We start from the raw sequence: 24,732 nt of genomic DNA on the forward strand, positions 1-24,732 counted from the left end.
CAACACTTGTAACTATACTATATTTCTATAAAATACTTTGTTCTTTCACAGACTCCTAGAACATAGAAAAAGTGTATTGGTCCCATTAAACTATGTTTGTGTTTCTTATTCTAGATGTAAACAATTGAACCCTCAACTAGATTCCAACCAGTATATTCCTCCCATTTACCCATTATTCTGTACATTAACGCAAGTACCCCTCAGTTAGATTTCAGTTTACATAGCACTTTTCATGAATTAGTTGCATGTTAGAACACATGGCAGACCATTTGTGTACAGAAAGATCCCATAAACAGTAATGTGTTAATTACCAGATAACTTAATTTGGTGATGCTGACTGAGGAATAAATATTGGTCAGGACTCCAGTGTTAATATCCCTGCCCATTTGATAAGTAATCTCATGGGATTTTTTTGTCTACTTGAGAGAACAGACACGGTCTCAGTTTAATGCTTCATCTGAAAAATGGCCCCTGAAAAATACTGCATTGAAGTGTCAGCCTTGATTTTTGTACTCAGTTCCCTAGAATGTGACAATTTTCTGACAGAATGCTATCCCGGAGCCAAGCTGAGAACCAATGCTTGGTTTGGATTCCAGCATCAACTCACAGCAATAATCTATTATCACCTATACAGTCTCTGAAATTTGAGAACAAGACAGTGCATTAAAAGATCCCAGTTCAAAGAACATCACCAAAGAACAATTAATTGCCTCAAACTAAGGAAGTGTGCTAATACCTTTTCCAGCAAGTTCACTAACAACTCAATATTCTCACTGGTACTGAATAGCTACTGGAAATGTTGCAGGTAAAACTTACCTGTAGTCCAACATGCGATATTTCCTTTATGTACCTTGATAGCAGCTGGCCATTTTTATGAATTCATCAGCAAGACAACATGTTTTAACTGTTATATTTTGTCTCTGTGGAACTGCAACTGAGGGCACATTGCCTCATGTCACTTCATGTAGCCTGATACCTCCTATTGAATGACAAGTGAAGGACCAATCAACAGCAACAGGTTGCACTCTAAATATAGCTATCTGAACCAATGAGCTGAAGCTGCGGGTGAGACAAGATGAGCTCAACAACAAAGTGCCTAGAGTTACATTGCTTTGCTTCAGACAATGGGAATAATGGTGACCAAGATACACATTTAAAAGGCAGCGGGTACTGGATTCCAAAAGCACACGGACAGCAACTCCCACTTTCTGAATTAGTTTGTTAACATTTCTGAATTAGTTTGTTAACAATTTTCAGCAACTTCTATGGCACTGACCCTCCTCGTCTCTGGTCTCCCTCAGTGCTACATTGGGAAACCTTGCACTCCTCCATTTCAGGCACAATTCTTTTTCATTCATTCCAGATTAAGCACCCCATCCTCTTCCTTTAAAATATTTCATAAAAACTAACTCTTCATCCAAGATTTTAGTCACTTCTTCTAGTACCTAATATATCTTAACATCATGACACCAAGTTCCATTTGATATTTGCTCCTGAGTTGTGTCTGGAGATAATTTATAACTGCACAGTCCAGGGAAGGGTGCCAAAAGCTGTATTCTTGGTTAAAGAGGGAGGAAGGAATAAAGTGAGTATGGATAGGTCAATTAGTTTAATCTTGGTCATGGACAAATTACAGGCCATTCCCAGGTTACCAAAGCTCGATTTATGGACACCATATGTACAAACAAGCTCTCATATTATTAAACTCAAATATCCAACATACAAACATACACTTGCTTCTACAAGCGACAGAAGTAGTTTTCGCTCTTTCTCTATCTGATTTTAGTATAGAAGCCATTTATTACAATACTGTGGAGGTATGGTTACCATAGTGATGATTTTTTTTGTACTTTCTAAATGATGGACAAACTTGACCTTTGGATATCTGTGAAAACGGAACCCAATCATTACCCAGAGATGGCCTGTATTCTAATTCTGAGTAACAGTACGAATTTTCCTTCAGAACATCACAGGTTAGTCCACATGGAGTTGTGAAGGGAAGATAACCTTAATTGATTTTTTTTGAGAAGGTAACAGGGAGAACTGATGAGAACATTGGTTTAATGTAGTTAAGGTGGACCATCGCAAGGCCTATGACAATGAGATGGACTATGACCTCACTATCTACTTTGTTGTGACCTTGCACCTTATTGCACTGCACTTTCTCTGTTGCTGTGACACTTTACTCTGTACTGTTATTGTTTTTACCTTTATTACATCAATGCACTCTGTACTAACCCAATGTAACTGCACTGTGTAATGAATTGACCTGTACAATTGGTATGCAAGACAAGTTTTTCACTGTACCTCAGTACAAGTGACAATAATAAACCAATACCAATGTCCCAGATGTCAAGAAATCAATAGCAAACGGTATCCAAAGGAGAGTGGCAAACTAAATTAATAACTGGCTCAGTGGCTGGAAGCAGAAGCTAGATTTTTTTGAGAAGGTAACTGACCTATCAATACTCACTTTACTGCATCTTTCCTCTTTAAGCAACTTAGCAGTTCTCCAATCTTCCTGCACCACTCGCTGGGGTGGGGAATAATAATTCATCTTTCAAGCACAACTCAGAAGAAAATATCAAAGAGAATTTGAGATAAAATTGTTAGAAGATATTGGTATTTTTACAACAGGTAAGCTGCTGCCAGTGTTCAAGGCCTCTGCAACATACAGCCTGAAAGAGGCAGAAACCCACATCACATTTATGCTGTAAAAAACTGCTGAGTCCAGATGAAAGGTTTCAACCTGAAACATTTCCCTCCACGGATGCTGCCCGACCTGCTTCAGCAGTTTGTATGTTGCTCCAGATTCCAACATCTGCAGTATCTCCATCTAGGGAGCAGCATCAACTGCTCTATATGCCAATTTTTGACCCACTAAAGCCTTTTACTTTGCCAACCCAAGAAGGGCTGTGGAGAGTCCTCCTCAAATCTGGCAGTTCTCAGAAATTTGTCTCCTTTCTATTCTGACTACACAATGGCATGTGAGCCATGATTTGAACCAAGAGTTCCACCAATAACCCAGCTGCAGTGCAGATCGGAGTCAAGCTCAGATATGTTATTGCTCCAAAACTTTTCTCAATTTTTCTTACTGCAGTCTTGCACCTCATTTCCAACAAGCTTCACATTAAAGTGGAACTAAGCTACAGAATGACTGGGATACCATATTACCTCTACTCCAGGCAAATGACACCACAACTTCAATCAAGCTACAGTACCAAGAAGTCTATTGTGTACGTGCACATTCAGAGGCCGAGCTCCAAGTCATCATTGACTCATTCACTTAAGCTACAAAATAAAGACCCTCTACCACCCTGTCCCCATTGCACAATGCTCCACCCTTAATAAATAACTGGTTCAGACTATGTATCTATATTACACTCTCAACATGAAGACTTTCACATCTTGGTTCCATCAGCACCAGTAGATCTTGGGTTGTTTTACCTCACAGCCTGGTTAGTGAAGGGACAGTTTCCTTCCATACGGCTGCTGGACTTGCAGAACAACTATAATTTAACATTTACATGTGTAAGCCAGATAACTATATCAGCAATTGTGTTGCTACAATCTCAATGATCGTGCATCCGACATCCGATCAGTTATGTCTTCCACTGTCTGTTCCAATACTGGAGCAGTTTTCCTTCTGTTTGAGCTTCAAGTAGTCAACCATGATCTAGCTATAGCACATTTTTCAGAGATGCCCATAACATGCATGGAAGGTCAAATTGACCTTCTACTTTGGATCTTTTACTAAATGATTGCTTGTGATTTCTTGTGCATTTCATTTAGCTTTCCAAATGTTACTGGGGTTGAAACTGTTGCTGAGATTGATTGGGTAGACCCAGAAGGGCTGGCATGGCTTCAAATTGGGAGGGGTGAGGTCCTATGAGGTAAGGACTGCTTACTTTCCTCACATCACTGGATTTTACAAAGGGTGGGAGCATCACGATGAACAAATAGGGGAGGCAATTAGGATGTTAAAGTACATTTGAGGTCAGGCATGGCTACATTTGGTCCATATCAGCACACAGTACTCAGATTACATGATCTATCACTGATGTCTTTAAAACTGATGCAGATGCTCCCCAGTCAGTACTTGCTAGTTTCTGAATAAGACTGACTGTATCTTGCCAGCTACCTTCCTAAGGTGGCCTTTAAAGATTAGCAGTGTCACTCAGATATAGTTTTGAGCAGAGTGAGATCCAACAGTGTTGCTACAAATAGACAAGTTCAGAGTGCTTTTGTCCTGTTAATAATAGTGACTATTGTTTTCTGGGAAATTTGCCTTACCACTGCCAGAAATATTCCTCCATGATGTTTATGTCTCTGTTCAGGGTGGACACAATTTCATTAAAGATGCTCGCTTGTGTATCCTAGGTTTTCCACATGTACAAATATGTGTGTCTCTATTGTTGTTATGTCAGTATAGACAATGGTACAATAGGCACTGGTAAAAGTCCGGAGATTTATGGCAGTCCTTTGTTGGGGAACTATTTAAATACTTTCAAAGAAAAAGGAACTGTTTAAATGGTTCTTTCAAAGACTATAATGACACAACTGCCCCAATTACCTCCTCCAACCCCCCAATGCCTCTTCCTGTTCTAATCCCGGGCCACAGTCTGTTCTCGTCAAATGTCTGTGCCCTGTCCCTGAGTCGAGTTGTGACCTATCTGTTCCTATCCAGCCTGCGGTCTGCTTGTTCCGAAGATGGCCCGTTCCTGTCCTCGGCCTGTGTCCTGTCCTGTCCTGTACTGTACTGGTCCATGGCTCGTTCCTGTCCTCGGCCTGTGTCCTGTCCTGTCCTGTACTGTACTGGTCCATGGCCCGTTCCTGTCCTCGGCCTGTGTCCTGTCCTGTACTGTACTGGTCCATGGCTCGTTCCTGTCCTCGGCCTGTGTCCTGTCCTGTCCTGTACTGGTCCATGGCCCGTTCCTGTCCTCGGCCTGTGGCCTGTCCTGTCCCGGTCCATGGCCCACTCCTGTCCTCGGCCTGTGGCCTGTCCTGTCCCGGTCCATGGCCCGTTCCTGTCCTCGGCCTGTCCTGTCCTGTCCCGGTCCATGGCCCGTTCCTGTCCTCGGCCTGTGGCCCATCTGTCCCTGCCACAGGCCGTAACCTGTCCCCCTCCATCCAGCCTGTTTCCTGCCTGTCCCCACGACAGGTTTTGTAACCTGCTCTGTCCCCGACACAGACCCAACAGCCCGGCCGCTGGGGTAAAGCCACCGGCGCGGACACCCCCCGTGCCCGGCCCGCGGTTGGGGCGGCAGCTGCGTGCGCGCCCGCGCGACGCCAGGGAGCCGCCGTGCGCGTTCGCGCGACGTCGGGGGGGGGGGGGGGCAGCCGTGCGTGGTGTGGCGTCGCTCTCGGCCTCGGTGTGTGCGCGTCTCCGGGCCCGCTGCCTCTCCCCCGGGCCATGTCGGTCAACTACGCGGCGGGGCTGTCCCACTACGAGCACAAGGGGAAGTGCGGCCTGCCCGAGGTAAGGGAGGTCGCGCCGCCGCCCGGCTTCTCCCGCATCGGGCTCGAGTAGCGCTGGGCCCGGATGAGAAGGGGAACCGAGCCGGTCCCGCCCCTAGCCCAGGCCCCCCCCGGGCCAGCGAGGGCCATGGCGTGGGCCCCCGCTGTCTGCAGGGTGTATCCGTGTCCTGGATAAGGTGCGGCGGAGAGAGATCAGAAGGTGCTGCCACTCGGGGAGGTTTGGGAATCCTTAGCCCCCGCTCACACAGAGTTAACAGGCAGGTCCAGCAAGCGGGCAAGTAATCTGTTGGCCTGAGAATGTGCTGCATTTATGTAGGTCGTTGGCGAGGCTGCGCCTGGGGTAGTCCCCTGACCTGAGAAGGTGTGTATTTGCTTTGAATAATTCCTGGGATAAGTTTGGATGGAAAGGAATCGGAACAGAAAATGTTGGGAAAACTCAACAGGTCGAGCAGCATCTGTGGAAAGAGAAACAGTCAATGATTTGGGTCTGTGACACTTTTTTTTGGTCTGCAATATTTAGCGTCACAGAACCAAAACATTGACTGTTTCTTGAATTCATTTTCCAACATCTGCTTTTTTTTTATTTTTGTTGGGTAGAAAGTATTTGTATTGTCTAATGCTTAGAAGGATGAGAGGTATAATATGAGGGGTAGTTGGTCAGATGCCTTCCTCTAATTGGAGAGGTTAGAATTAGAGAGAATGCTCTTGGTCTCGTGGTCGTGGTATCCAATCAACACTGTGATGAGGGGAAATTTCTTCACTATGAATTGTGAATGAACTTACACAAGAAATAAGTAAGAATGTGGATCTGAGGTTGCAGACCAGCCATTATTTTGTTAAACGGTAGGACAGGTTCAGAGGCCTATATGTCCCAATCGTGTTTGTATTTTGTTCTCTGCTCCATGCTTTAAGCATTTTCTGCTACCAGTGGAATATGTTTCTCAGTTTCCTTCCCTTCAAGGTCTTACTAAGTGACATTGTCAAATTAGTATTATTGTCTGTTTTGTATTGCCATTTAAGCTATTCACCTGAATTATATTAAGGGTACAAATAGTGAGTGTTCATGGAAAGAGGACCAAACCCATTCAACTGCAGAAGAGTCGGTCCACAGCCATCCTGCAAAAGACTGCTGAGTTGCAGCATCTTTGAACAGGGAATCTGCTTTCTCCCTTTATCTGGAAATGATGAAATTGTGCTTATTGTGAGAAAACTATTTGGAAAAAGCTTTATGTGGCACTTTCACTGCTTCAGATAACCCAAAATACTTTTCAACTAATGGGTTATTTCTGAATTTTTGCCTGTCATTAGGGTATACACAGCAAATGATGTATTCCCCAACTTCCTCCTCATAAAAGCTTAAATAAGTAAATGAATGAATGACTAAATGATGTGTATTTGGTGGCTTCATGGTCCCTATCTCAGGAGTTCTAATCTATTGGAATTCCTCTAAGATAGGCTTGGGTTTATTAGGTTATCAAGGTAAAAAAAACACCTACAAAACTGCAAATAGAAAATGCTGGAAGCACTTGGCAGGTCAGGCAACATCTGTGGAAAGAGAAACAATTGACGTCTCAGCTCGAACAGCCTTTGTCAGAACAGTAAAAATGGGAAAAAAGTTAAATTCATTTCCGGAGAGGGTGGGAGTGATGGCTGGCACAAAGGGAATATCACTGAAAGGAAGAAGCCACGGTTGCTGTGACAATCTGTTGATGGGGTTAATGAAGACAGAAAAGGAGAGAGAAAAAAAGTTAAAAGGGTCATGTAAAACATGTGAAATGCAAAGCTGTAGGAAGTGCCCAGCATGCCAGGCTGTGCTATTAGAGAGAGAGAGAAAAACTGAGTCAATATTATGGATGGATGGATGACATACAGCAGAACTGGTGAGTTCTGGTACAATGCTGGGCATTTCCTACAGCTCCACATTGTGTAGCTTTTACATTTCTCTTTGTGTTTCTTCTTTCTCTCTAACTGTCCTCATTAACCTATCAACCAGATGCTTTCATCAACAGCTTATCAACCATGCAATCCTGACTTCACCTTATTTCCCATTATGTCCATCCACGCACCACCCTCTCTGCAACCTCAAACTAACTTGTTTTCTCACTTTTCCAGTTGTGATGAAGGCTCTTCAACCTGAAATATTAACTCTGTTTCTCCTTCTGCAGATGCTGTCTGACCTGCTGAGTGTTTCCAGCATTTTCTGTTTTTATTTCAGATTTCCAGCATCTGCAGTTTTTGATTTACACCTCTGAACCTGCAGTGCACCTTCAACACTGTACTAAAGTACCTGTCTAGATTGTGGGTTTAAATCCCAGAGGACGGTTGAACTCGCATCACTTGCTATTGGGCAACATTGCTCCCAACTGATCCAAACTGACGTTTACCATTTGCTTTAACTTTATCAAGACCTGGGATTGAAGAAAGTGCAGGTCTTCAAAGCCACTTGTCAAGCGTTGGATTGAAACCAAATTGCATTCTTCATGTTACAGAATTTTGACCCTCCTGAGGAACTAGAGAGGAAGGTGTTGGAACTGGCTGATCTAGTACGTAATGCCTCGTATTTGGTGGTGCACACTGGAGCTGGGATCAGCACGTCGTCAGGAATTCCTGACTTCAGGTATTTTACCTTAGCTTGTAAAACTCATTTTGAACAAGTGCCCTACATCTGCATGTTCCACCTTAATGTTGTATCTGTCTAAAATGTGCAGTGACTGTCTTTATATAGCATGAATACTGTTTATATTAGTATTTAAATCCCTTCCTGGCTTTGCCCTGTTTCAGTCTTCTCTCGCTGCCACCACTGCTCTCACTAAGCTCTCTGTTCTTTTGCCCTGTTGTAAATTTCCCCTCATTTTGACGCACTATTGTTTTCCATGCTGTAAATTCCCTGACCTCCGCTTTCCAACTTCTTCAACTTTGTAAGATCCTTCATAAGCTAAGCTCTTTCATCAAGCTTTTAATTATCCTTCCCAATATTGCTTTGCCACTGTTTTAATATAATAATGATTTTCAAATGCCTTGGGGTGGTTTACTGTATCAAAGGTGTTCTATAAATGTGAGCTCTATGAGAATACCATGACAATCACTTGGCCTTATTAACTTACAGAAAATAGTAAACATTTTCTGTAAGTGTAGAAGATAGTAAACATCCAGTGAATTTATCCTTGGTAACAAATGGGCAGTCACTTTTATTTAAACAACCAATAACTGGCAGAGTATAATTTTGTGACTTACGTACATCTGACCAGGGAGGGGCTGAGGGAGTGGGGTCATTTGGAAATTGATCATTAGGTCATGTAGTGTTTTCTCAGTGTTTGGGATCCTCCTATAGAATTTACACATAAAGGGATGTCATTCACCACTTTGTATCCAGTCATTAATAAACCAGGCCAATTCCATTTCCCAGTTCTAGGTCTAGAGATTTGAAGATTACAGCTGATTAAGTATGCATTCCAATACTTTTTAAAAATGTGCTGAGGGTTTCTATCTCCTCCACTCTATTGGGTAGTGAGTTCCAGACACCATCCCCACACACTAATTGAACAGAATTTTTTTTTTCACATCTTCTCTCTAATTCTTTTACCAATTAACAATGTCTTACTCTGTCATTCTTATTTCTGCAAAGAGAAATGGGGTTTATTTTTTTATTATTTCTGGTTATTTTCTTAATTTGCATTTCAATTCAGTCTCATTTGTTCCATTGAAAGCACCCCCAGCCTAAACAGTTTCCCCTCATAGCAGTAAATCTCTAGCACTAACAACATCCTTGTGAATCTTCTCAACACTCTGTATAGCATAGCGCTATTATTTGATGACCAGAACTGTACACAATACTCAAGCTGTGGCCTAACATCTTCCAATGCAGCCTCCCTGCTATTATTTCTATGAAAAATAAAAGCCAATTTTCCATTGCTGAATTGCTTTCAGGGATTTGTAGACAGGCACTGCAAGATGCAATCTATTCTCTTTTAACGATGCTAGAATCCATACTGCGTCATCTCACTCTATGTTTATCATTTCCAATATTTCCCATTCTTCCTCTTCAACTTAAATGCCTATCTAAATCTACCTCTGGTGAAGATAAATGCAAAATATTCATTCAGAACTTCACACATGTTCAGCATCCATAATCAAGCTCCTTAATTTCTGAATAGAATTCACTTTCTAATCCTCTTTGTGCATTTATAGAATATCTCAGGGTCCTTAAAATTTGCCTGCCAACATTGCTCATGCACCCTCTTTGCCTTTCTAAATTCTTACTTAATTTCACCCATGCACCTTCACCTCCAGATTTTTTTTACCACATTGAGCTTTCAGCACCTTTTCACTTTGTTCTGCCGTGTACATTTTTTGTCATCCATGGGTTTAGAATTGGGAATTCTCCCCCTCGTAATGGGTACATTCTTGTTCTGAACCTTCATTAGTTCAACCTTAAATGCCTCCCATTGCTCTGACAGATTTTACTTCAAGGACCTATTTCCACTTGTAGTAAATAGTGTTTCAGCGAAGTAAAATTAACCCTGCTCTAATTTAGAACTTCTTCTCCGGTCTACCTTTAGTCCTTTTTCATAACCATGCTAAATATAACTCCTTTCTAATCATACAGCACAACATTGCTCCCATCATCACCATTTCCACTTACCAATGTTCCTTCCCTAACATTGTCTTGTATTGCCCCCTCTCTTGTTGGGCTTGCTGTATACTGATCAAAATAATTCTTGATGCATTTCAAGAATTAAGTTTCTTCTATGCCCATTCTATGCTACTGTTCCTATTGATGTTGGGGTGGTTGAAATTCTCATTAATTTATTATTTTCACATAGCTTGGATATTTACTTCTACATAATTGCTTGACTACCTCTCCCTAAATATTAGGGAGGAATAGTTTATTCCTATCATTGTGGTTGCTCCTTTTTGTTGTGTAATTCAACCAAGGTGGCCTCGTTTATTGATCTTTCTCATATATCACCCCTCATGTCAGCTGTAATTGTTTCCTTAGTTTATAAAGCTGCGCCTTATTTTACTGCCCTGTCTATCTCATCTCAAAACCCTATACCAAGAATGTTCATCTGTTACATCAGCCCATTTTGAACCACATTTTAGTAATAATATGCCAAACTCCCAAATGTACATCTGTGCCCTCAGTTCATCATCACTTTTATTCCCTAGACCCCTTGTGTTAAAGTACAAACAATTAAGTCTCCCATAAAATACTGTCTTTTTTTACCAGTCATTAGTATTGAGATTAATTTGTCACTCATGTAATTTTGAGTGACATATTGAGTAATATTGGGATTTCGTTATGTCAACATCAAGGAACCCTTGATTCGTACTGCTCATGGACGTGGAATGATTCAATTTAAACAATGGAAGTTTCGAATAGTTGAAAATTACACCCCAGAAGTTATGAAAGAAAGGCTGACCTACAAACCAATTATGGCTCGTCTCTATCAAAGCAATTATCATTCGCAGCAAGGTTGAGAATTACACTACCTGATAAATCTCGTAAATGGTTTAAATCTGTCCAAGAGGCTGAAGAATTTCTGCCTTCATTTCTTATGTCATGTTTACAGATTTGAGAAATGTTTCCATAAATAAGCTCATCCAAGATCCAGCAGCCTGTGTCCTAACTTGTACCAAGTTCTGCTTAACACCACTGCCTTTGCTGATCCACACTGGCTTCCATTTAAGTAATATTTCAAAGTTTAAAATTCTCATCTCCCTTCATAACTTTGCTCTCTTCATCTCTGTGACCTTGTCCAATATAACTTTCATTTCCAGTGTAATTTTTGTATAATTTATGTATAATTTTCTTGTGAATGTTGTGTATCTGATGCTATGTGCCTGTGATGCTGCTGCAAGTAAGCTTTTCATTGCACCTGCGCATATATGTACTTGTGCATATGACAATAAACTCAAATTCGACTTGCACAAATCTACAAACTTCTGAAGTTTTCTCCATCTTTAGCTGCTTGCACACTGTTGATTTAATGACCTTGCTTTCAGCTGATGAGTCGCTGAAATTTCCTCCACAAAGTTCTTTCCTCCGCCAGAATGTTCCTTTGAAATCTGACTGTTTGACCGAGGTTACGCGAATATCTCCATAATCTGTCTCAGTGTCAAATTTTGGTAACACATAATTGCTTAGTTATGTAAGTACATTTACTTGGTACCATGGAATGTTTCACTATGTTTAAAGGGCTATGTAAATGCAAGATGTTGTTTTCAGATTGTTGAGTAGATAGGAGAAAAACAGTGTCAGGCTTGTTCTGTTTTCTGAGTGCCAGCAGTTCTCTCCAGATGTCTATAGATAGTGCAGTGAATTTCTCCAAGATAGTTTGTGGAGTCTGCTACCCACTTCCCAGCAAACAAATGCTAAGTCACAAACCGCAAGAGCCTAGGTGGCAGTAGAACTGTGTTCACTTTGGTCTGCTGAAACTCGCATCCTTCCCTTATAATGCAGGCAAAGTAGCAAATAAGTTGATGGTTCACTAGATTATCATAAGGTAAGATAAGATATCTTAGTCACATGTACATCGAAACACACAGTGAAATACATCTTTTGCGTAGATTGTTCTGGGGCAGCCCGCAAGTGTCACCACGCTTCTGGCGCCAACATAACTTCCTAGCCCATACATCTTTGGAATGTGGGAGGAAACCGGAGCACCAGGAGGAAACCCACGCAGACACAGGGAGAACGTACAAACACCTTACAGACAGCAGCCGGAATTGAACCTGGGTCGCTGGCGCTGTAATAGCGTTACACTAACTGCTACACTACCGTGCCTGCCCACGGTAGTTGAAGGAGCGACTTAAAGTATTTCAGAATAAAAACAAACAGTGCTGTGCCTTGTTAAATTTAACCCAGTAGGTGGCACAGTGCTTCTTCTGGATCTTGCATCTTGAATCTGATGTTCTCAAGATCTTGCAAAGCAGCAGTTATACCCCAGCTTTAGATCTGTGATCATGTCGGCTGCACAGGATGAAGTAGTGCATGAATGTGCTTTTATTCACATTGCTCTTTTGTTAATTTCAGCTGTTACCTACTCACTCGGGATTTTGCCAGTAATGGCTATGCTCCTGTCCCTGCACTGTCTCCTGAGAACTGTTCTCTGCCATTTCTGCATAATGGCCCCTTCCTTGTCAAGAATCTATCTAACTATGCATTAAAAAAATTCAGAGACTCTGCTCTCCCCTCCTTTGAAGAAGAAAGTTCCAAAGATTTCTCTGAGAGAAATAATTTCACCTCATCTGTCTTTGATGGACCAACCCCTTATTTTTAAATAGTGACCTTAGCTCTAGGTTCTCCCACAGGAGGATATGAATCTAATTGGAACTGATAAATTATGATGGGCAAATGATCAGTGTTTGGTTGAATAAAGTGTCCATTTTTAGAATTTGCATTGGATAGCACCAATTCATTGTTCTTTGAAACAACAGGCTGTGTTTATGCTCTGAACATCTTCCCACTTCATGGATAAATACTCTTCTTTCTCCCTCATGCTTATCTGATTCCTATTAAATGCATGTGTACCTTTCACCTCAACTGTTCCTCATTCTTACCAGTTCAGATAAAGGTGTTCCTATTGGTTACTATTTAATATTTTGTTTTTGGGTCTCCCTCACAAGTAGAAACATCTTGGCACATAGCCTATGAAACCATGTTCAAAGGTTGCTAAGGTCACCCATCAGTCCTTTCTAGAGAGAAGAGCCACAGTCTGTTCAGCCTAACTCTAAATAAATATATTCTTTCAGTTTGGGTATATTACATGTGAATCATTTCTGCACCTTCTCCAGTGACTGTAATATGGAAGTCTCAACCTAGCACTGTTCTCTAAGTGTGACCTAGCTAAAATGTAGCATTTCTGCTTTTCAATTCTTGCCTAGAAATTAGGCCTTTGTTTGCATTTTTAATGGCTAGCAATACCATCAGAAATTTGTGCACTTCTGTTCCCATATCCATTTGCCACTCCACTGCAGAAATGGCAGAGAATAGTTCTCAGGAGACAGCACAGGGACAGGCTGGCAGGCCAGTGTGGAAAGCACCATTAATGTACCACAATGCAAAATAGACTCCAAAACTTTAATCAATGTAGCTGTCAGAGTATAGCCAGCACATTGCAAGTCAAGCTGGTAGCAGTTGCCTCTGCTGACACATCAGGATTGGTTTACAGGTTTGGCGCATTTGGATGTGATTGTGACGTAGATCTGCTTGCAGATCACCACTCCTCAGCGTGCATGTGAGGACAATCCTTATCTGAGCAACACCTGCTTTGACTCTGATACAATGACTGTATCAAAAACCCAGAGCCTTTGCTATAAAAGCAAATGTAGTTTGAAAGCAGATGAATAAAATTCAATGAATGTCGCTGATTTGGTGATACTATGTTTTGAGTGTATCACAGTGCAGTACTTGTTCCATTGGGAACCTCACAAGTAGCTACAACGTGCAACCTTGCAAGCCCCATTTGTAAACTATTCAATGCTGCTGTTGACAGAGGACCACGTGGCGTTTGGACGATGGAGGAACAGGGCCTGGAGCCCAAGTTTGACACCACCTTTGAAGAAGCCAAGCCTTCCAAGACTCATATGGCACTGGTGGCACTTCAGAGGGTTGGCATTGTGAAGTACGTGATCAGTCAGAACGTGGATGGGCTTCATGTACGGTCAGGTTTTCCCAGGTAGGCTCTCTTGCTTTTGTTCTATTCTGCAGCCAGTTCAAATGTTCTTTTTATTGACTTACACATCTTTAAGTCATTTAATGTCTCACTTTTCTGTTACGGTGTTCATATTGACAGTGGTAAATATCATTTATATGGATTTAGACACATATCCATTTGGACATGTGACAAGTGGCACAAATGTTACTTGCCAGGCAGTGACCACCTTCAACGATCCATCTGCCCGTTGCATTGTGAAATTACCACAGCCGATTACCAATTTCCAGGTGTCATCATTGTTTAAAAACTCAACTGCATTAACCACAGAAATGCTGTCAAGTGTCACTTACCAATAACCAGCTCATCACCACCCAGTTTGGGTTTCGCTAGGATATGGAAATTACAACACAGAAACAGACCATTTGGCACAACGCTGCGCAGATCCTCTCCCACTCCTCTTGATCTCATCATATCAGTATATCCCTTCGATGCTTACTCCCTTATCTACTTATCCAGCTCCCCTCTAAGTGAATCTGTTATCTGCCTCAGCTACTTCATGTGGTAACAAGTTCCGCAAGCTCATCGCACTGAGTTTAAAAAAATATTAAGAAGAATCAGACTCTGCATTTATTAGTGCTGTCTTGTATTCATGACCCTGGTTTTGAACACCTCCAACAGGAAACATATTCCTTAAATATATCTTATCAAATCACAATCTTAAAGACTTCCAGTAAACACCTGTCAGCCTTCTCTTTATTAGTCAAAAGTGCCTGTTTATTGTCAAATGTAATCACCTTTCATATTCATTGGTGGTTTCTTCATTTCTGTGATATGGATACTATTTCTCCATCATTCTTTGTGATATGGAGACCAGAGTTGTATGGTGCTAATATATAGTTTACACAATAATTTATATATTTACATATTTTTTCCGCTTTTCATTTTTATTCCTCTGGAATAGAGGTTTCCAAACTTTTCCAAATGCATGACCCCTTCCAGATATATCAGCTACCCGTCTAGTCGCAGCAGCATTTTATATATTCCTTGCGTGTCAGTTATTTTATTTACTTTTGCCATTTGCCGATTTATAAATGTCTACAGTCTTCGCTAACTACATTTGTCACATCTGAAAAGCTAGCCATAATAGGTTACCACCAATTATTAATTTAATTGACATCAAAATTAAAGTATTGCTAAATTTTTTGACAAAATTAAGCAGCCTGAGTTGAGAATGACTCACTTCCATTCCAAGCTCTATGGGCTCTGAAATGGCTAAAGAGGCCAGTGTGGACCCCACAGACTCTGCCACAACCAGGACAACAAATGATTGATGGGTTGGGTGGTGGACACACTGCTTCGACCATTTAAGCTGACATCTGTGTGCCCCTGACAAATTAAATTGATGTTCTCAATGTATCCCAAATGCTCCTTTATTTTGAGCAACTATATGCCAGGGACTCCCAGGAGTCTGTAGTGATGTTACAATTTGAGAACATCCGTGAATTGTTTCCTCTATCCACCTGGTGATCTGTTGCCATGATGGAGTTTGGAGCAGCATGTCTGTTTCAGGATGCAAAACATACAAATGATGTGGACACACGAGACTGCCGATGCTGGAATCTGGAGCAACAAACAATCTGCTGGAGGAACTCGGCGAGTTCAGCAGTATTTGTCGGGGGAAAGGAATTGTCAGCGTTTCATCGAAATCTTGCATCAGGACTGAGAGTGGAGAGGGAAGGTAGCCAGTATAAAGAGGAGGGGGGGGGGTGGTGAGACGGGGGCCAGGAGGTGATTGGTAGACTGAGGATAGGTGAAGGATGACTGACAGATGGAGCCATGTAAGGGAGGAGGAGGGATTGAATTGGGAGGCACAAGTTAGGTGGCTGATGGGTGGAAGCAAACAAAAATAAAATCGGTGACCATCCTGAGCTCCCAGTTGCACGCCACTTCAACTTCCCCTCCCATTCCCACCCAGACCTGGCCGTCCTCGGCCTTCTCTACTGCCAGGGTGAGGCCCAAGACAATCTAGAGGAACCACACATCATATTCCACCTGGGTGGTCTACAACCCAATGATATGAACATTGAACTTTCCAATTTCGGGGAACCCTTCCCTCCAATGTTTCAATCTTCCCCCTCCTTCCGATCCACCTTCAGTCCTCCCAGATCCCCCACCACCCCCCCAACCCCCAGCTCATCTGATTCCCTCTGCTTCCCTCCCCCTAATGGTTCCCATTTTCACCTTCCTTCTTTACTATTTTCCACCACAGGTGCCCTTTGTGTTCCTACTTACCTCCCTCCAGCAGCTGTCTCCAGTCTTCACCCACCCTTCCCCCACCTATCTCCAACTGCCTCCACCTATCATCCACCTGCCTCTGTCTCTCAATTCCACCCCTCCCCTACCTGGCTACATCTGCCTGTCATCCTTCACCCATCTTCAGTCTACTTATCACCTTCCCCTCTGTCTCACCACTCCCCCTTCCTCTTTATACTGGCTAACTTCCCACTCCACGATCGGTCCTGGCACAGGGTTTCACGGGGAAAGGAACATTGACTGTTCCTTTCCCACCACAGATGCTGCTCGACCTGCGGAGTTTCTCCAACAGATTGTTTGTTGCTGTAAATGATGCGGCCTGCCCAATGGAGCAGCAATGAATCCAAAGCTCGATACCATAAACTCTCACAACCGAGATGAGGAATTTGGGAGAAACAAGTGTGTCCAGAATGTGATACTTGCGGTAAATTGAGTAATATGGTAAAAATGCACTTGGGGCAGCTTGTACATTAGGGAGAAAGGGTTCACTGCTGACTTCAATGGAGTCGGATATAAAGTGGCTCATGCAGAATGTAAACTGTGCATTAGTTGTACTGTTTCTGTGCAGTAAATTCTGACACTTCAGTGTGCATAAATGGCATTACCAATGGATTTTCACTGGGTTTTCATCCACAGGGACAAGCTTTCAGAGCTGCACGGCAATATGTTTGTGGAAGAATGCACCAAATGCGGCAAGTAAGTTTCCTACGTTTTTGTAAACCAAGGTCTGTGCTGTGCCTTGTCTTGAAGTTAAATTAATTGTTTGTTTTACCATTGTATTTATTTAAGATTCGTTTCAAGAGATTGCTGAAAAATCTATTATTACAAGCTCATCAGAATTTACTAAATGGTGTCCTGTGTCTAACGTGTTTAAAATAGTATGATCTTCCCAATGTTTAACTGTAGTACATCGAAGAGTGCTTGTGGGAATTTTTAATGGGTCTTGATGGATTTAAGTGAGCACATCTTCAAATGATGAACTGGTGCTACCACACATTATTTGGGTTAGCTGCTAGCTCCCATCTACTAATCTGACGCAGACGTTACAGATGGCATCTTCAGTGATATTTCTGCACTAGCCCCTTTAATCCCTTTGAAGCTGTCGCCACACTATGTTTCACAAACAGCTTTTTTCCATTGTCCTCACCTAGTTTCATGTTAATCTAATCATAGCCAAAGTACCTACATATTGGCTCTTCTTGTGCAAAGCGACACCCTGTGGCCCACCAAGAATCTGTCCTCAGCAACTGCTCTCCCTTATCTATGTGCTATTCCATGGCAACGTCATCGACAGATGTAGGCTGACCCTGCAACAGCTGGCTTTTAATGGAGAACAAATAAGCAGGTGATTTTCTATTTGAGAGGCTGCAACTGGTAGGATGCCATGGGGATAAGTGCTAGAGCCCAGTTGTTAACAATGTACATCACTGAATGAGATGACCAGTTTAGAACTGTGTGCTTGAACTACCTTAAACTCATCTGTCTCTCCACCTCCCTAAATTGTGATAATGAAGAATGGGTATCATCAGCATACAGGTAGAACTTCATTGTGTGTGTTTGTTTAGGTGATTTGCTGAGGGACCAGATATTGATGAAAAGTAGGAGGCCGGAGTTAAGTCCTTGGTAGCCATGGGAGGTAATGGTACAGGAAGGAGTACAGATGCACTGTCCTGACTTGCATCATGGCCTGTTAAGGTAAATCCAATGCACAGGAACACGAGGCTACAGACAGTTGTGAATACAGCCTCCCCACCATTGACAGCATCTACGTGATAACGCTGCCTCAAGAAAGCGGCATATCAAGCACCCGCGCCATCCAGGTCATGCCTTCTCACTGCTCCTGTCAGGCAGGAGGTACGGAACCTGAAGTCCCACACCACCAGGTTCCGAAACAGCTACTTTCTACAACCATCTGGTTCTTGAGCAGACCTGCACAAACCTAACCCTAGCTTAGCAATGGAACACTACAGACCACCTCTAGCACTACCTTAGATTTGTCTCTGGTATCTTTTTTTTTGCACTAAAGTCTTGTTTACGTAGTCTATTCTTTCCTCTCTCTCCACCCTTGTATAATTTTTGTATAATTTATATTACATGTGTTGTCTGTACCTACACGTCTGTGATGCTGCTGCAACCAGGTTTTCATTGAACCTGTACCTCACCGTACTTGTGCACATGACAATAAACTCAGCCTGACTTGAGTGAGGAGATGATAAATTATAGATGATTCTCTGGCCCTAACAGAGTAATCATTGCTTGCAGTTGTTCCCAAACCTGACGATCTATCCTCAGTGGTCCTTGTTGAATTTGGGCACTGAGAGAAATTGCAGGTTCTGTGTTGGTAGGCAAAATAGAGCATTGATGTAGCTTCTCATCAAACACCTAGGGGAAACAAAACCAGCTCCCACCCAGTAGAATAGGTTATTCTTTCAGTTTTTGGAAATATCTGCAGCCTAAATCATGATGTACAAGAAAATTGGTTTGATGATGCACCCTATTTGAGTGTTGGTAATTTACTGCAGGCCAGGAATCAGATGAAGAGTAATTGAAAATCTAGCATTTGCTGTTTTTCTATCAGATTTACATCAATGAAACACAACTATTTTCATGGGAGGGCCAGATCAAACCACTTCCACAGACCACTCATGAGAAACATGTTTTATCCAAGCCATTCAGGAAAATAAATAAAAGATAAATAGGTTTATATTTTAAGAAAGAACTATGTCCACCAGTTCCATACTCCAGTATTATATGGTGATAGACCCATACTCTCCTCTATCTAGATCTGGACCTGGACTGGGCGGAGGTGGGGGGAGGGTGGTGGGCGGTGGCCAGCATGGACATGGTCCCTGGTCCCAGCCTCGTTCTGCTCCTAATGCACAAGCTGGATGATATCACGGGCACTCTTTTCAAGGAACTGGGGCTGTCCAAGAGACATCTGGGAACTGTTGGCAAGGGCAGTTAGAATAGAGAGTGACAAGTGGCCAGAAGCAGATCTGACGGGGGTAAACTTCCGATCTCATACCCACTCCATCAGTAAGACCACTGATTTTCACCTTTGCAACATTGTCCAAATCAATCTCCCCTTTCTCTCCTACACTATTGAAACACTTATCTCTTCCTTTCTTAACTCCTGTCCTTGACTATTCCACCTCATGCCTGCTGGTCCTCCCTTATTCTAATCTCTGTAACAGAGAAATCAAAACTATCTATTTCTACCATATTGGACCGTCCCACCCGCCTTCAGAACTGCACATTGACATGTATTGACTCTCAGTTATGGGTGGAAGTTAGGAACAAGAAAGGAGCAGTTACTCTACTGGGAGTATTCTATAGGCCCCCCAGTAGCAGTAGGGATACTGAGGAGCAGATTGGGAGGCAGATTTTGGAGAGATGCAAAAATAACAGGGTTATTATAGCAGGAGACTTCAACTTCCCAAATATTGATTGGCACCTGCTTAGTGCCAAAGGTTTAGATGGGACGGAGTTTGTTAAGTGTGTCCAAGACGGATTCCTGTCACAGTATGTTGACTAGAGGGAATGCCATATTAGATCTAGTTTAAGGTAATGAACCGGGTCAGGTGACAGATCTCTCGGTGGGTGAGCATTTGGGGAACAGCGACCACTGCTCCATAACCTTTAGAATTGACATGGACAGGGATAGGAGCAAAGAGGACGGGAAGATATTTAATTGGGGAAAGGCGAATTGAGGCTATAAGGCGAGAACTTGAGAGGGTGAATTGGGATGACAAATTTGAAGGGAAATGTACTATAGAGATGTGGTCGATGTTCAGGGATCTCATGCAGGATGTTAGGGATAAATTTGTCCCGGTGAGGCAGAGAAGGAATGGCAGGGTGAAGGAACCATGGGTGACAAGAGAGGTGGAAAAACTAGTTAGGAAGAAGAAGGCAGCATACATAAGGTGTAAGCAGCAAGGATCAGACAGGGCTCGTGAGGAATATAGAATAGCAAGGAGGGAACTTAAGAAGGGGCTGAGGAGAGCGAGAAGGGGACATGAAAAGGCTTTGGCGAGTGGGGTTAAGGAGAATCCCAAGGCTTTTTACTCGTACGTGAAGAGCAGAAGGATGACGAGAGTAAAGGTAGGTCCGATTAAAGACAAAGGTGAGAAGCAGTGCCTGGAAGCTGTGGAAGTGGGTGAGGTTCTCAATGAATACTTCTCTTCAGTATTCACCAAGGAGAGGGGTCTTGATGATGAGATAGTGTTGGCAAGGGTAATGTTCTAGAGTATGTAGGTATCAAGAGAGAGGATGTGTTGGAGCTGTTAGAAAATATTAGGACAGATAAGCCTCTGGGGCCTGATGGAATATTCCCCAGGCTGCTTCGTTAGACGCAGGGAGGAGATTGCTGAACCGTTGGCTAGGATCTTTGAGTCCTCGTTGTCCAGGGGGATGGGACCAGAGGATTGGAGGGTGGTGAATGTTGTCCCCTTATTCAAGAAAGGTAGTAGGGAGAGTCCAGGGAATTACAGACCAGTGAGCCTTACGTCTGTGGTGGGTAAGCTGCTAGAAAGGATTCTAAGAGATAGGATCTATGATCATTTAGAGAATCATGGACTGATTAGGGACAGCCAGCATGGATTTGTGAAGGGAAGATCTTGCCTCACAAGCCTGATAGGGTTCTTTGAGGAGGTGACCAGGAAGATTGATGAGGGTAGTGCAGTAGATGTAGTCTACATGGATTTTAGTAAGGCGTTTGACAAGGTTCCGCATGGTAGGCTTCTTCAGAAGGTCAGAGGCCAAGGGATCCAGGGAGGCTTGGCCGTGTGGATTCAGAATTGGCTTGCCTGTAGAAAGCAGAGGGTTGTGGTGGAGGGAGTGCATTCGGATTGGAGGGCTGTGACTAGTGGTGTCCCACAAGGATCGGTTCTGGGACCTCTACTTTTTGTGATATTTATTAATGACCTAGATGAGGGGGTGGAAGGGTGGGTTAGCAAATTTGCAAATGACACAAAGGTTGGTGGTGTTGTGGATAGTGTGGAGGGCCGTCGAAGCTTACAGAAGGATATTGATAGGATGCAGAGATGGGCTGACAAGTGGCAGATGGAGTTCAATCTGGAGAAGTGTGAAGTGGTACACTTTGGAAGGACAAACTCCAAAGCTGAATACAAGGTAAATGGCAGGATTCTGGGCAGTGTAGGGGAGCAGAGGGATCTGGGGGTTCATATCCACAGATCACTGAAAGTCGCCACACAGGTGGATAGGGTAGTTAAGAAAGCTTATGGGATGTTAGCTTTCATAAGTCGTGGGATCGAGTTTAAGAGCTGTGAAGTAATGATGCAGCTTTACAAAACTCTGGTTAGACCACGCTTAGAGTACTGTGTCCAGTTCTGGTCGCCTCATTATAGGAAAGATGTGGAGGCGTTGGAGAGGGTGCAGAGGAGATTTACCAGGATGCTGCCTGGATTGGAGAGTATGGATTATGTGGAGAGACTAAAGGAGCTAGGGCTTTACTCTTTGAAGAGGAGGAGGATGAGGGGAGGGGAGACATGATAGAGGTATACAAAATATTAAGAGGAATAGATAGAGTGGACAGCCAGTGCCTCTTTCCCAGGGCACCAGTGCTCAATACAAGAGGGCATGGCTTTAAGGTAATATTGGGGGGGGGGGGGGGAGGGGGTGGTGGCAGAGTTCAAGGGAGATGTCAGAGGGAGGTTTTTCACCCAGAGAGTGGTTGGGGTATGGAATGCACTGCCTGGGGTGGTGGTGGAGGCTGATACGTTGGTCAAATTCAAGAGATTGTTAGATAAGCATATGGAGGAATTTAAGATAGAGGGATATGTGGGAGGAAGGAGTTAGATAGTCTTAGGAGTGGTTTGAAGGTCGGCACAACATGGTGGGCCAAAGGGCCTGTATTGTGCTGTATTGTTCTATGGTTCTACGGTTAATTGAATCCTTGATTTTAAAATTCTCATCCTTGTTTTGAAACATCTTTATGGATTTGCTGCTTCCCTTTATAATTCCCCTGGGCACCTCCAGTTTGTCCTTGTAACTGCATTCCCTCGTCTCACAAACCATTCTTGTAAATCTCTGAGCCCTCTGCAGTGCCCTCACTTCCTTCCTGTACTAAAATTAAACACTATTCCAGATGAGGCTGGAGTAGTGCTATATAAAGGCTTAGCATGGTTCCACTAATCTTTATAATCTGTGCCTCAATTGATAAAGCCCAGAATTGTGTATGCATCATGAACCATTTTCTCAACCTGCCCTACGACTTTGTGACTTTTATACCCATACCCCCTACCCCAGGTCCTTTGCTCCTTTTAGAAAAGTATCCTTTATTGCCTCTCCTCACTATTCCTGCCAAAATGCACTGCCTCACATTTCTCCACATTAATTTTCATTTACGATGCATAGTGGTTTGTGCCTTCTGCAATTTATCACCGTCTTTCTCAAATTCACAATATTGCCAAATGGAGAACAGCTTTTGCTTAGTCCTGTTGTTTTATCTGATCTGAAAGTAAGGACATGCATTAAGATGACAAAACTTGCTGATCATTTACCGTTGGTTACAATTACATCAAAAGAATATAAGCTTTCAACCCCACAAACCTATTCCATGATTCTCATGAATCTGACTTGGTCAGAGAGTCGTACATCACAGAAACAGGACCTTTGGTCCATCTTGTCTATGCCACCCAAGGTGCCCATATTTGCCTGAGTTTGGCCCGTATCCCTCTAAACTCTTCCTAGCCATGTACTTATGCAAATATCTTTTAAAGGTTGTTATTGTACCTGCCTCAACTACTTTCTCTGACAGCTCATTCATATACACACCATCCTTTGAGAGAAGAAGTTGCCCCTCAGGTCCCTTTTAAATCTTTCCCCTCTCACCTTAAACCTATGCCCTCTACTTGTCTGTATCTTAACTCCATTTACCTTAATATTCTTGCATAACAAAAATATATCAATTATATCAGTTTCAGTTTTGAAACATTCAGCTCTTAACTTATTCAGGCATAAGGTTTGATATTTCCATTAACCTTTGAAAGAAGAAGTGCTTCTTGACATTGTCTTAATCAGCCTAGCTCTGACTAATGGATCTCCACCTTTGATTTGGATCTCCTCAGTAGAAATAGTTTTGTCAAATTCTTTAATCAACTTAGTTTGAACATCCATTAATCTTTATAGTCAAGGAAGTGCAAGCCTCTCATCATAATTTAACCCATTCCACTCTGGTATCATTCTTTTTGAAAAGTAACATGCCTGAAGTGTTTGATGCTCGCTTTGCTATCTGCTTGAATGCCAGATGGAAAGAGAAATGAGGAGAGTGACACCTAATGATCTGAGATCCTGGAGTATTACATATGTTAACTTTTCCCTCACTGGTTCTTTTCCATTGTAGACAGTATATTCGAGATTCAGTAGTCGGCACCATGGGACTGAAAGCAACTGGCCGACTGTGTGATGTTAAAAAGGCCAGAGGTCTTCGAGCGTGCAGGTATGCGATCCTCCTGTGTTATGTTGCGTGTGCTATCTTCAAACTATATTGTGGAGCATAAACAATTACCTTTCATATCTCTGTTAATTCTGGCTCCTTATTCGCACACATTGATTGACATGTTGCAAACACATATTCACATCTGAGGTATTATAGTTAGTGATATCATTGCTTTTTTACTTTATATTTATGTCCCTAAAGATGTTTATTGCAGTAGAGTTATACAAATGCCATCCACCCTCTGGTAACTAATCTAAAGAGAGCATGTCATGGACTGGAACAGTGAATAGCAGCAAGCTAATTGACTAAAGGGGGAATCGCAGCCAAGCTCAGTGCTGTACTCATCTGGCACTCCACACCTTTTAACCTTCTAGCAGGAGCTGCCAAGTGATGATCAGGAGTGGGAATTCTATTCTAGGCACCAAGACACTTTTGATTAAGTGATTTTTTTTTTGATCAAGCTATTAAAAGGAAAGCAGCCCTACTCAGTGCAGATATTTCCCATTTGAATGCTCTGCCTCATTCTGGTGCATTCAATCAATCTTCTACTTATTTTTTCATGGGATATAGACATTGCTGATGAGATCAACATTTATTGTTCATCACTCATTTTCTCTGAATGGAGGAAGCACATAAGAGTCATTCACGTTAGTTGGTTTGAAAAGGTGAACTGAGTAGGCTCTTTGGTCAGACACATTACACTGCTTTATTTCATAGCGAAATGATACAGTGCAGCCATCACAACCAGATTTAGTCAACTGAGTTCAATTCATGCAACATATACTCATGAAGTAAAGCAAATAAAGAATGTTCCCTGTCCCT

General features: G+C 42.6%; 2 protein-coding genes across 2 annotated transcripts in view; one reads left to right on the forward strand and one right to left on the reverse strand.

Annotated features, from left to right (window-relative positions):
- The window catches only part of ankrd24 (ankyrin repeat domain 24), an 86,589-nt gene extending 81,500 nt beyond the window's left edge, over positions 1-5,089 (reverse strand). Inside the window, exon 1 of the mRNA XM_052037809.1 lies at positions 4,294-5,089. The gene's annotated coding sequence lies outside the window, so the exon portion shown is untranslated. The remainder of the gene's footprint in view (positions 1-4,293) is intronic.
- Positions 5,090-5,318: 229 nt separating this feature from the next.
- sirt6 (sirtuin 6) overlaps positions 5,319-24,732 on the forward strand; it is a 34,799-nt gene continuing 15,385 nt past the window's right edge. Inside the window, exons 1-5 of the mRNA XM_052038145.1 lie at positions 5,319-5,479; positions 7,968-8,095; positions 13,977-14,159; positions 17,088-17,147; positions 23,815-23,910. Coding sequence (XP_051894105.1) covers positions 5,414-5,479; positions 7,968-8,095; positions 13,977-14,159; positions 17,088-17,147; positions 23,815-23,910 — 533 coding nt within the window. The 5' untranslated portion in view covers positions 5,319-5,413. The remainder of the gene's footprint in view (positions 5,480-7,967; positions 8,096-13,976; positions 14,160-17,087; positions 17,148-23,814; positions 23,911-24,732) is intronic.

The sequence above is a fragment of the Pristis pectinata genome, chromosome 24, assembly GCF_009764475.1.
Source record: "Pristis pectinata isolate sPriPec2 chromosome 24, sPriPec2.1.pri, whole genome shotgun sequence".
Classification (NCBI taxonomy): Eukaryota; Metazoa; Chordata; class Chondrichthyes; order Rhinopristiformes; family Pristidae; genus Pristis; species Pristis pectinata.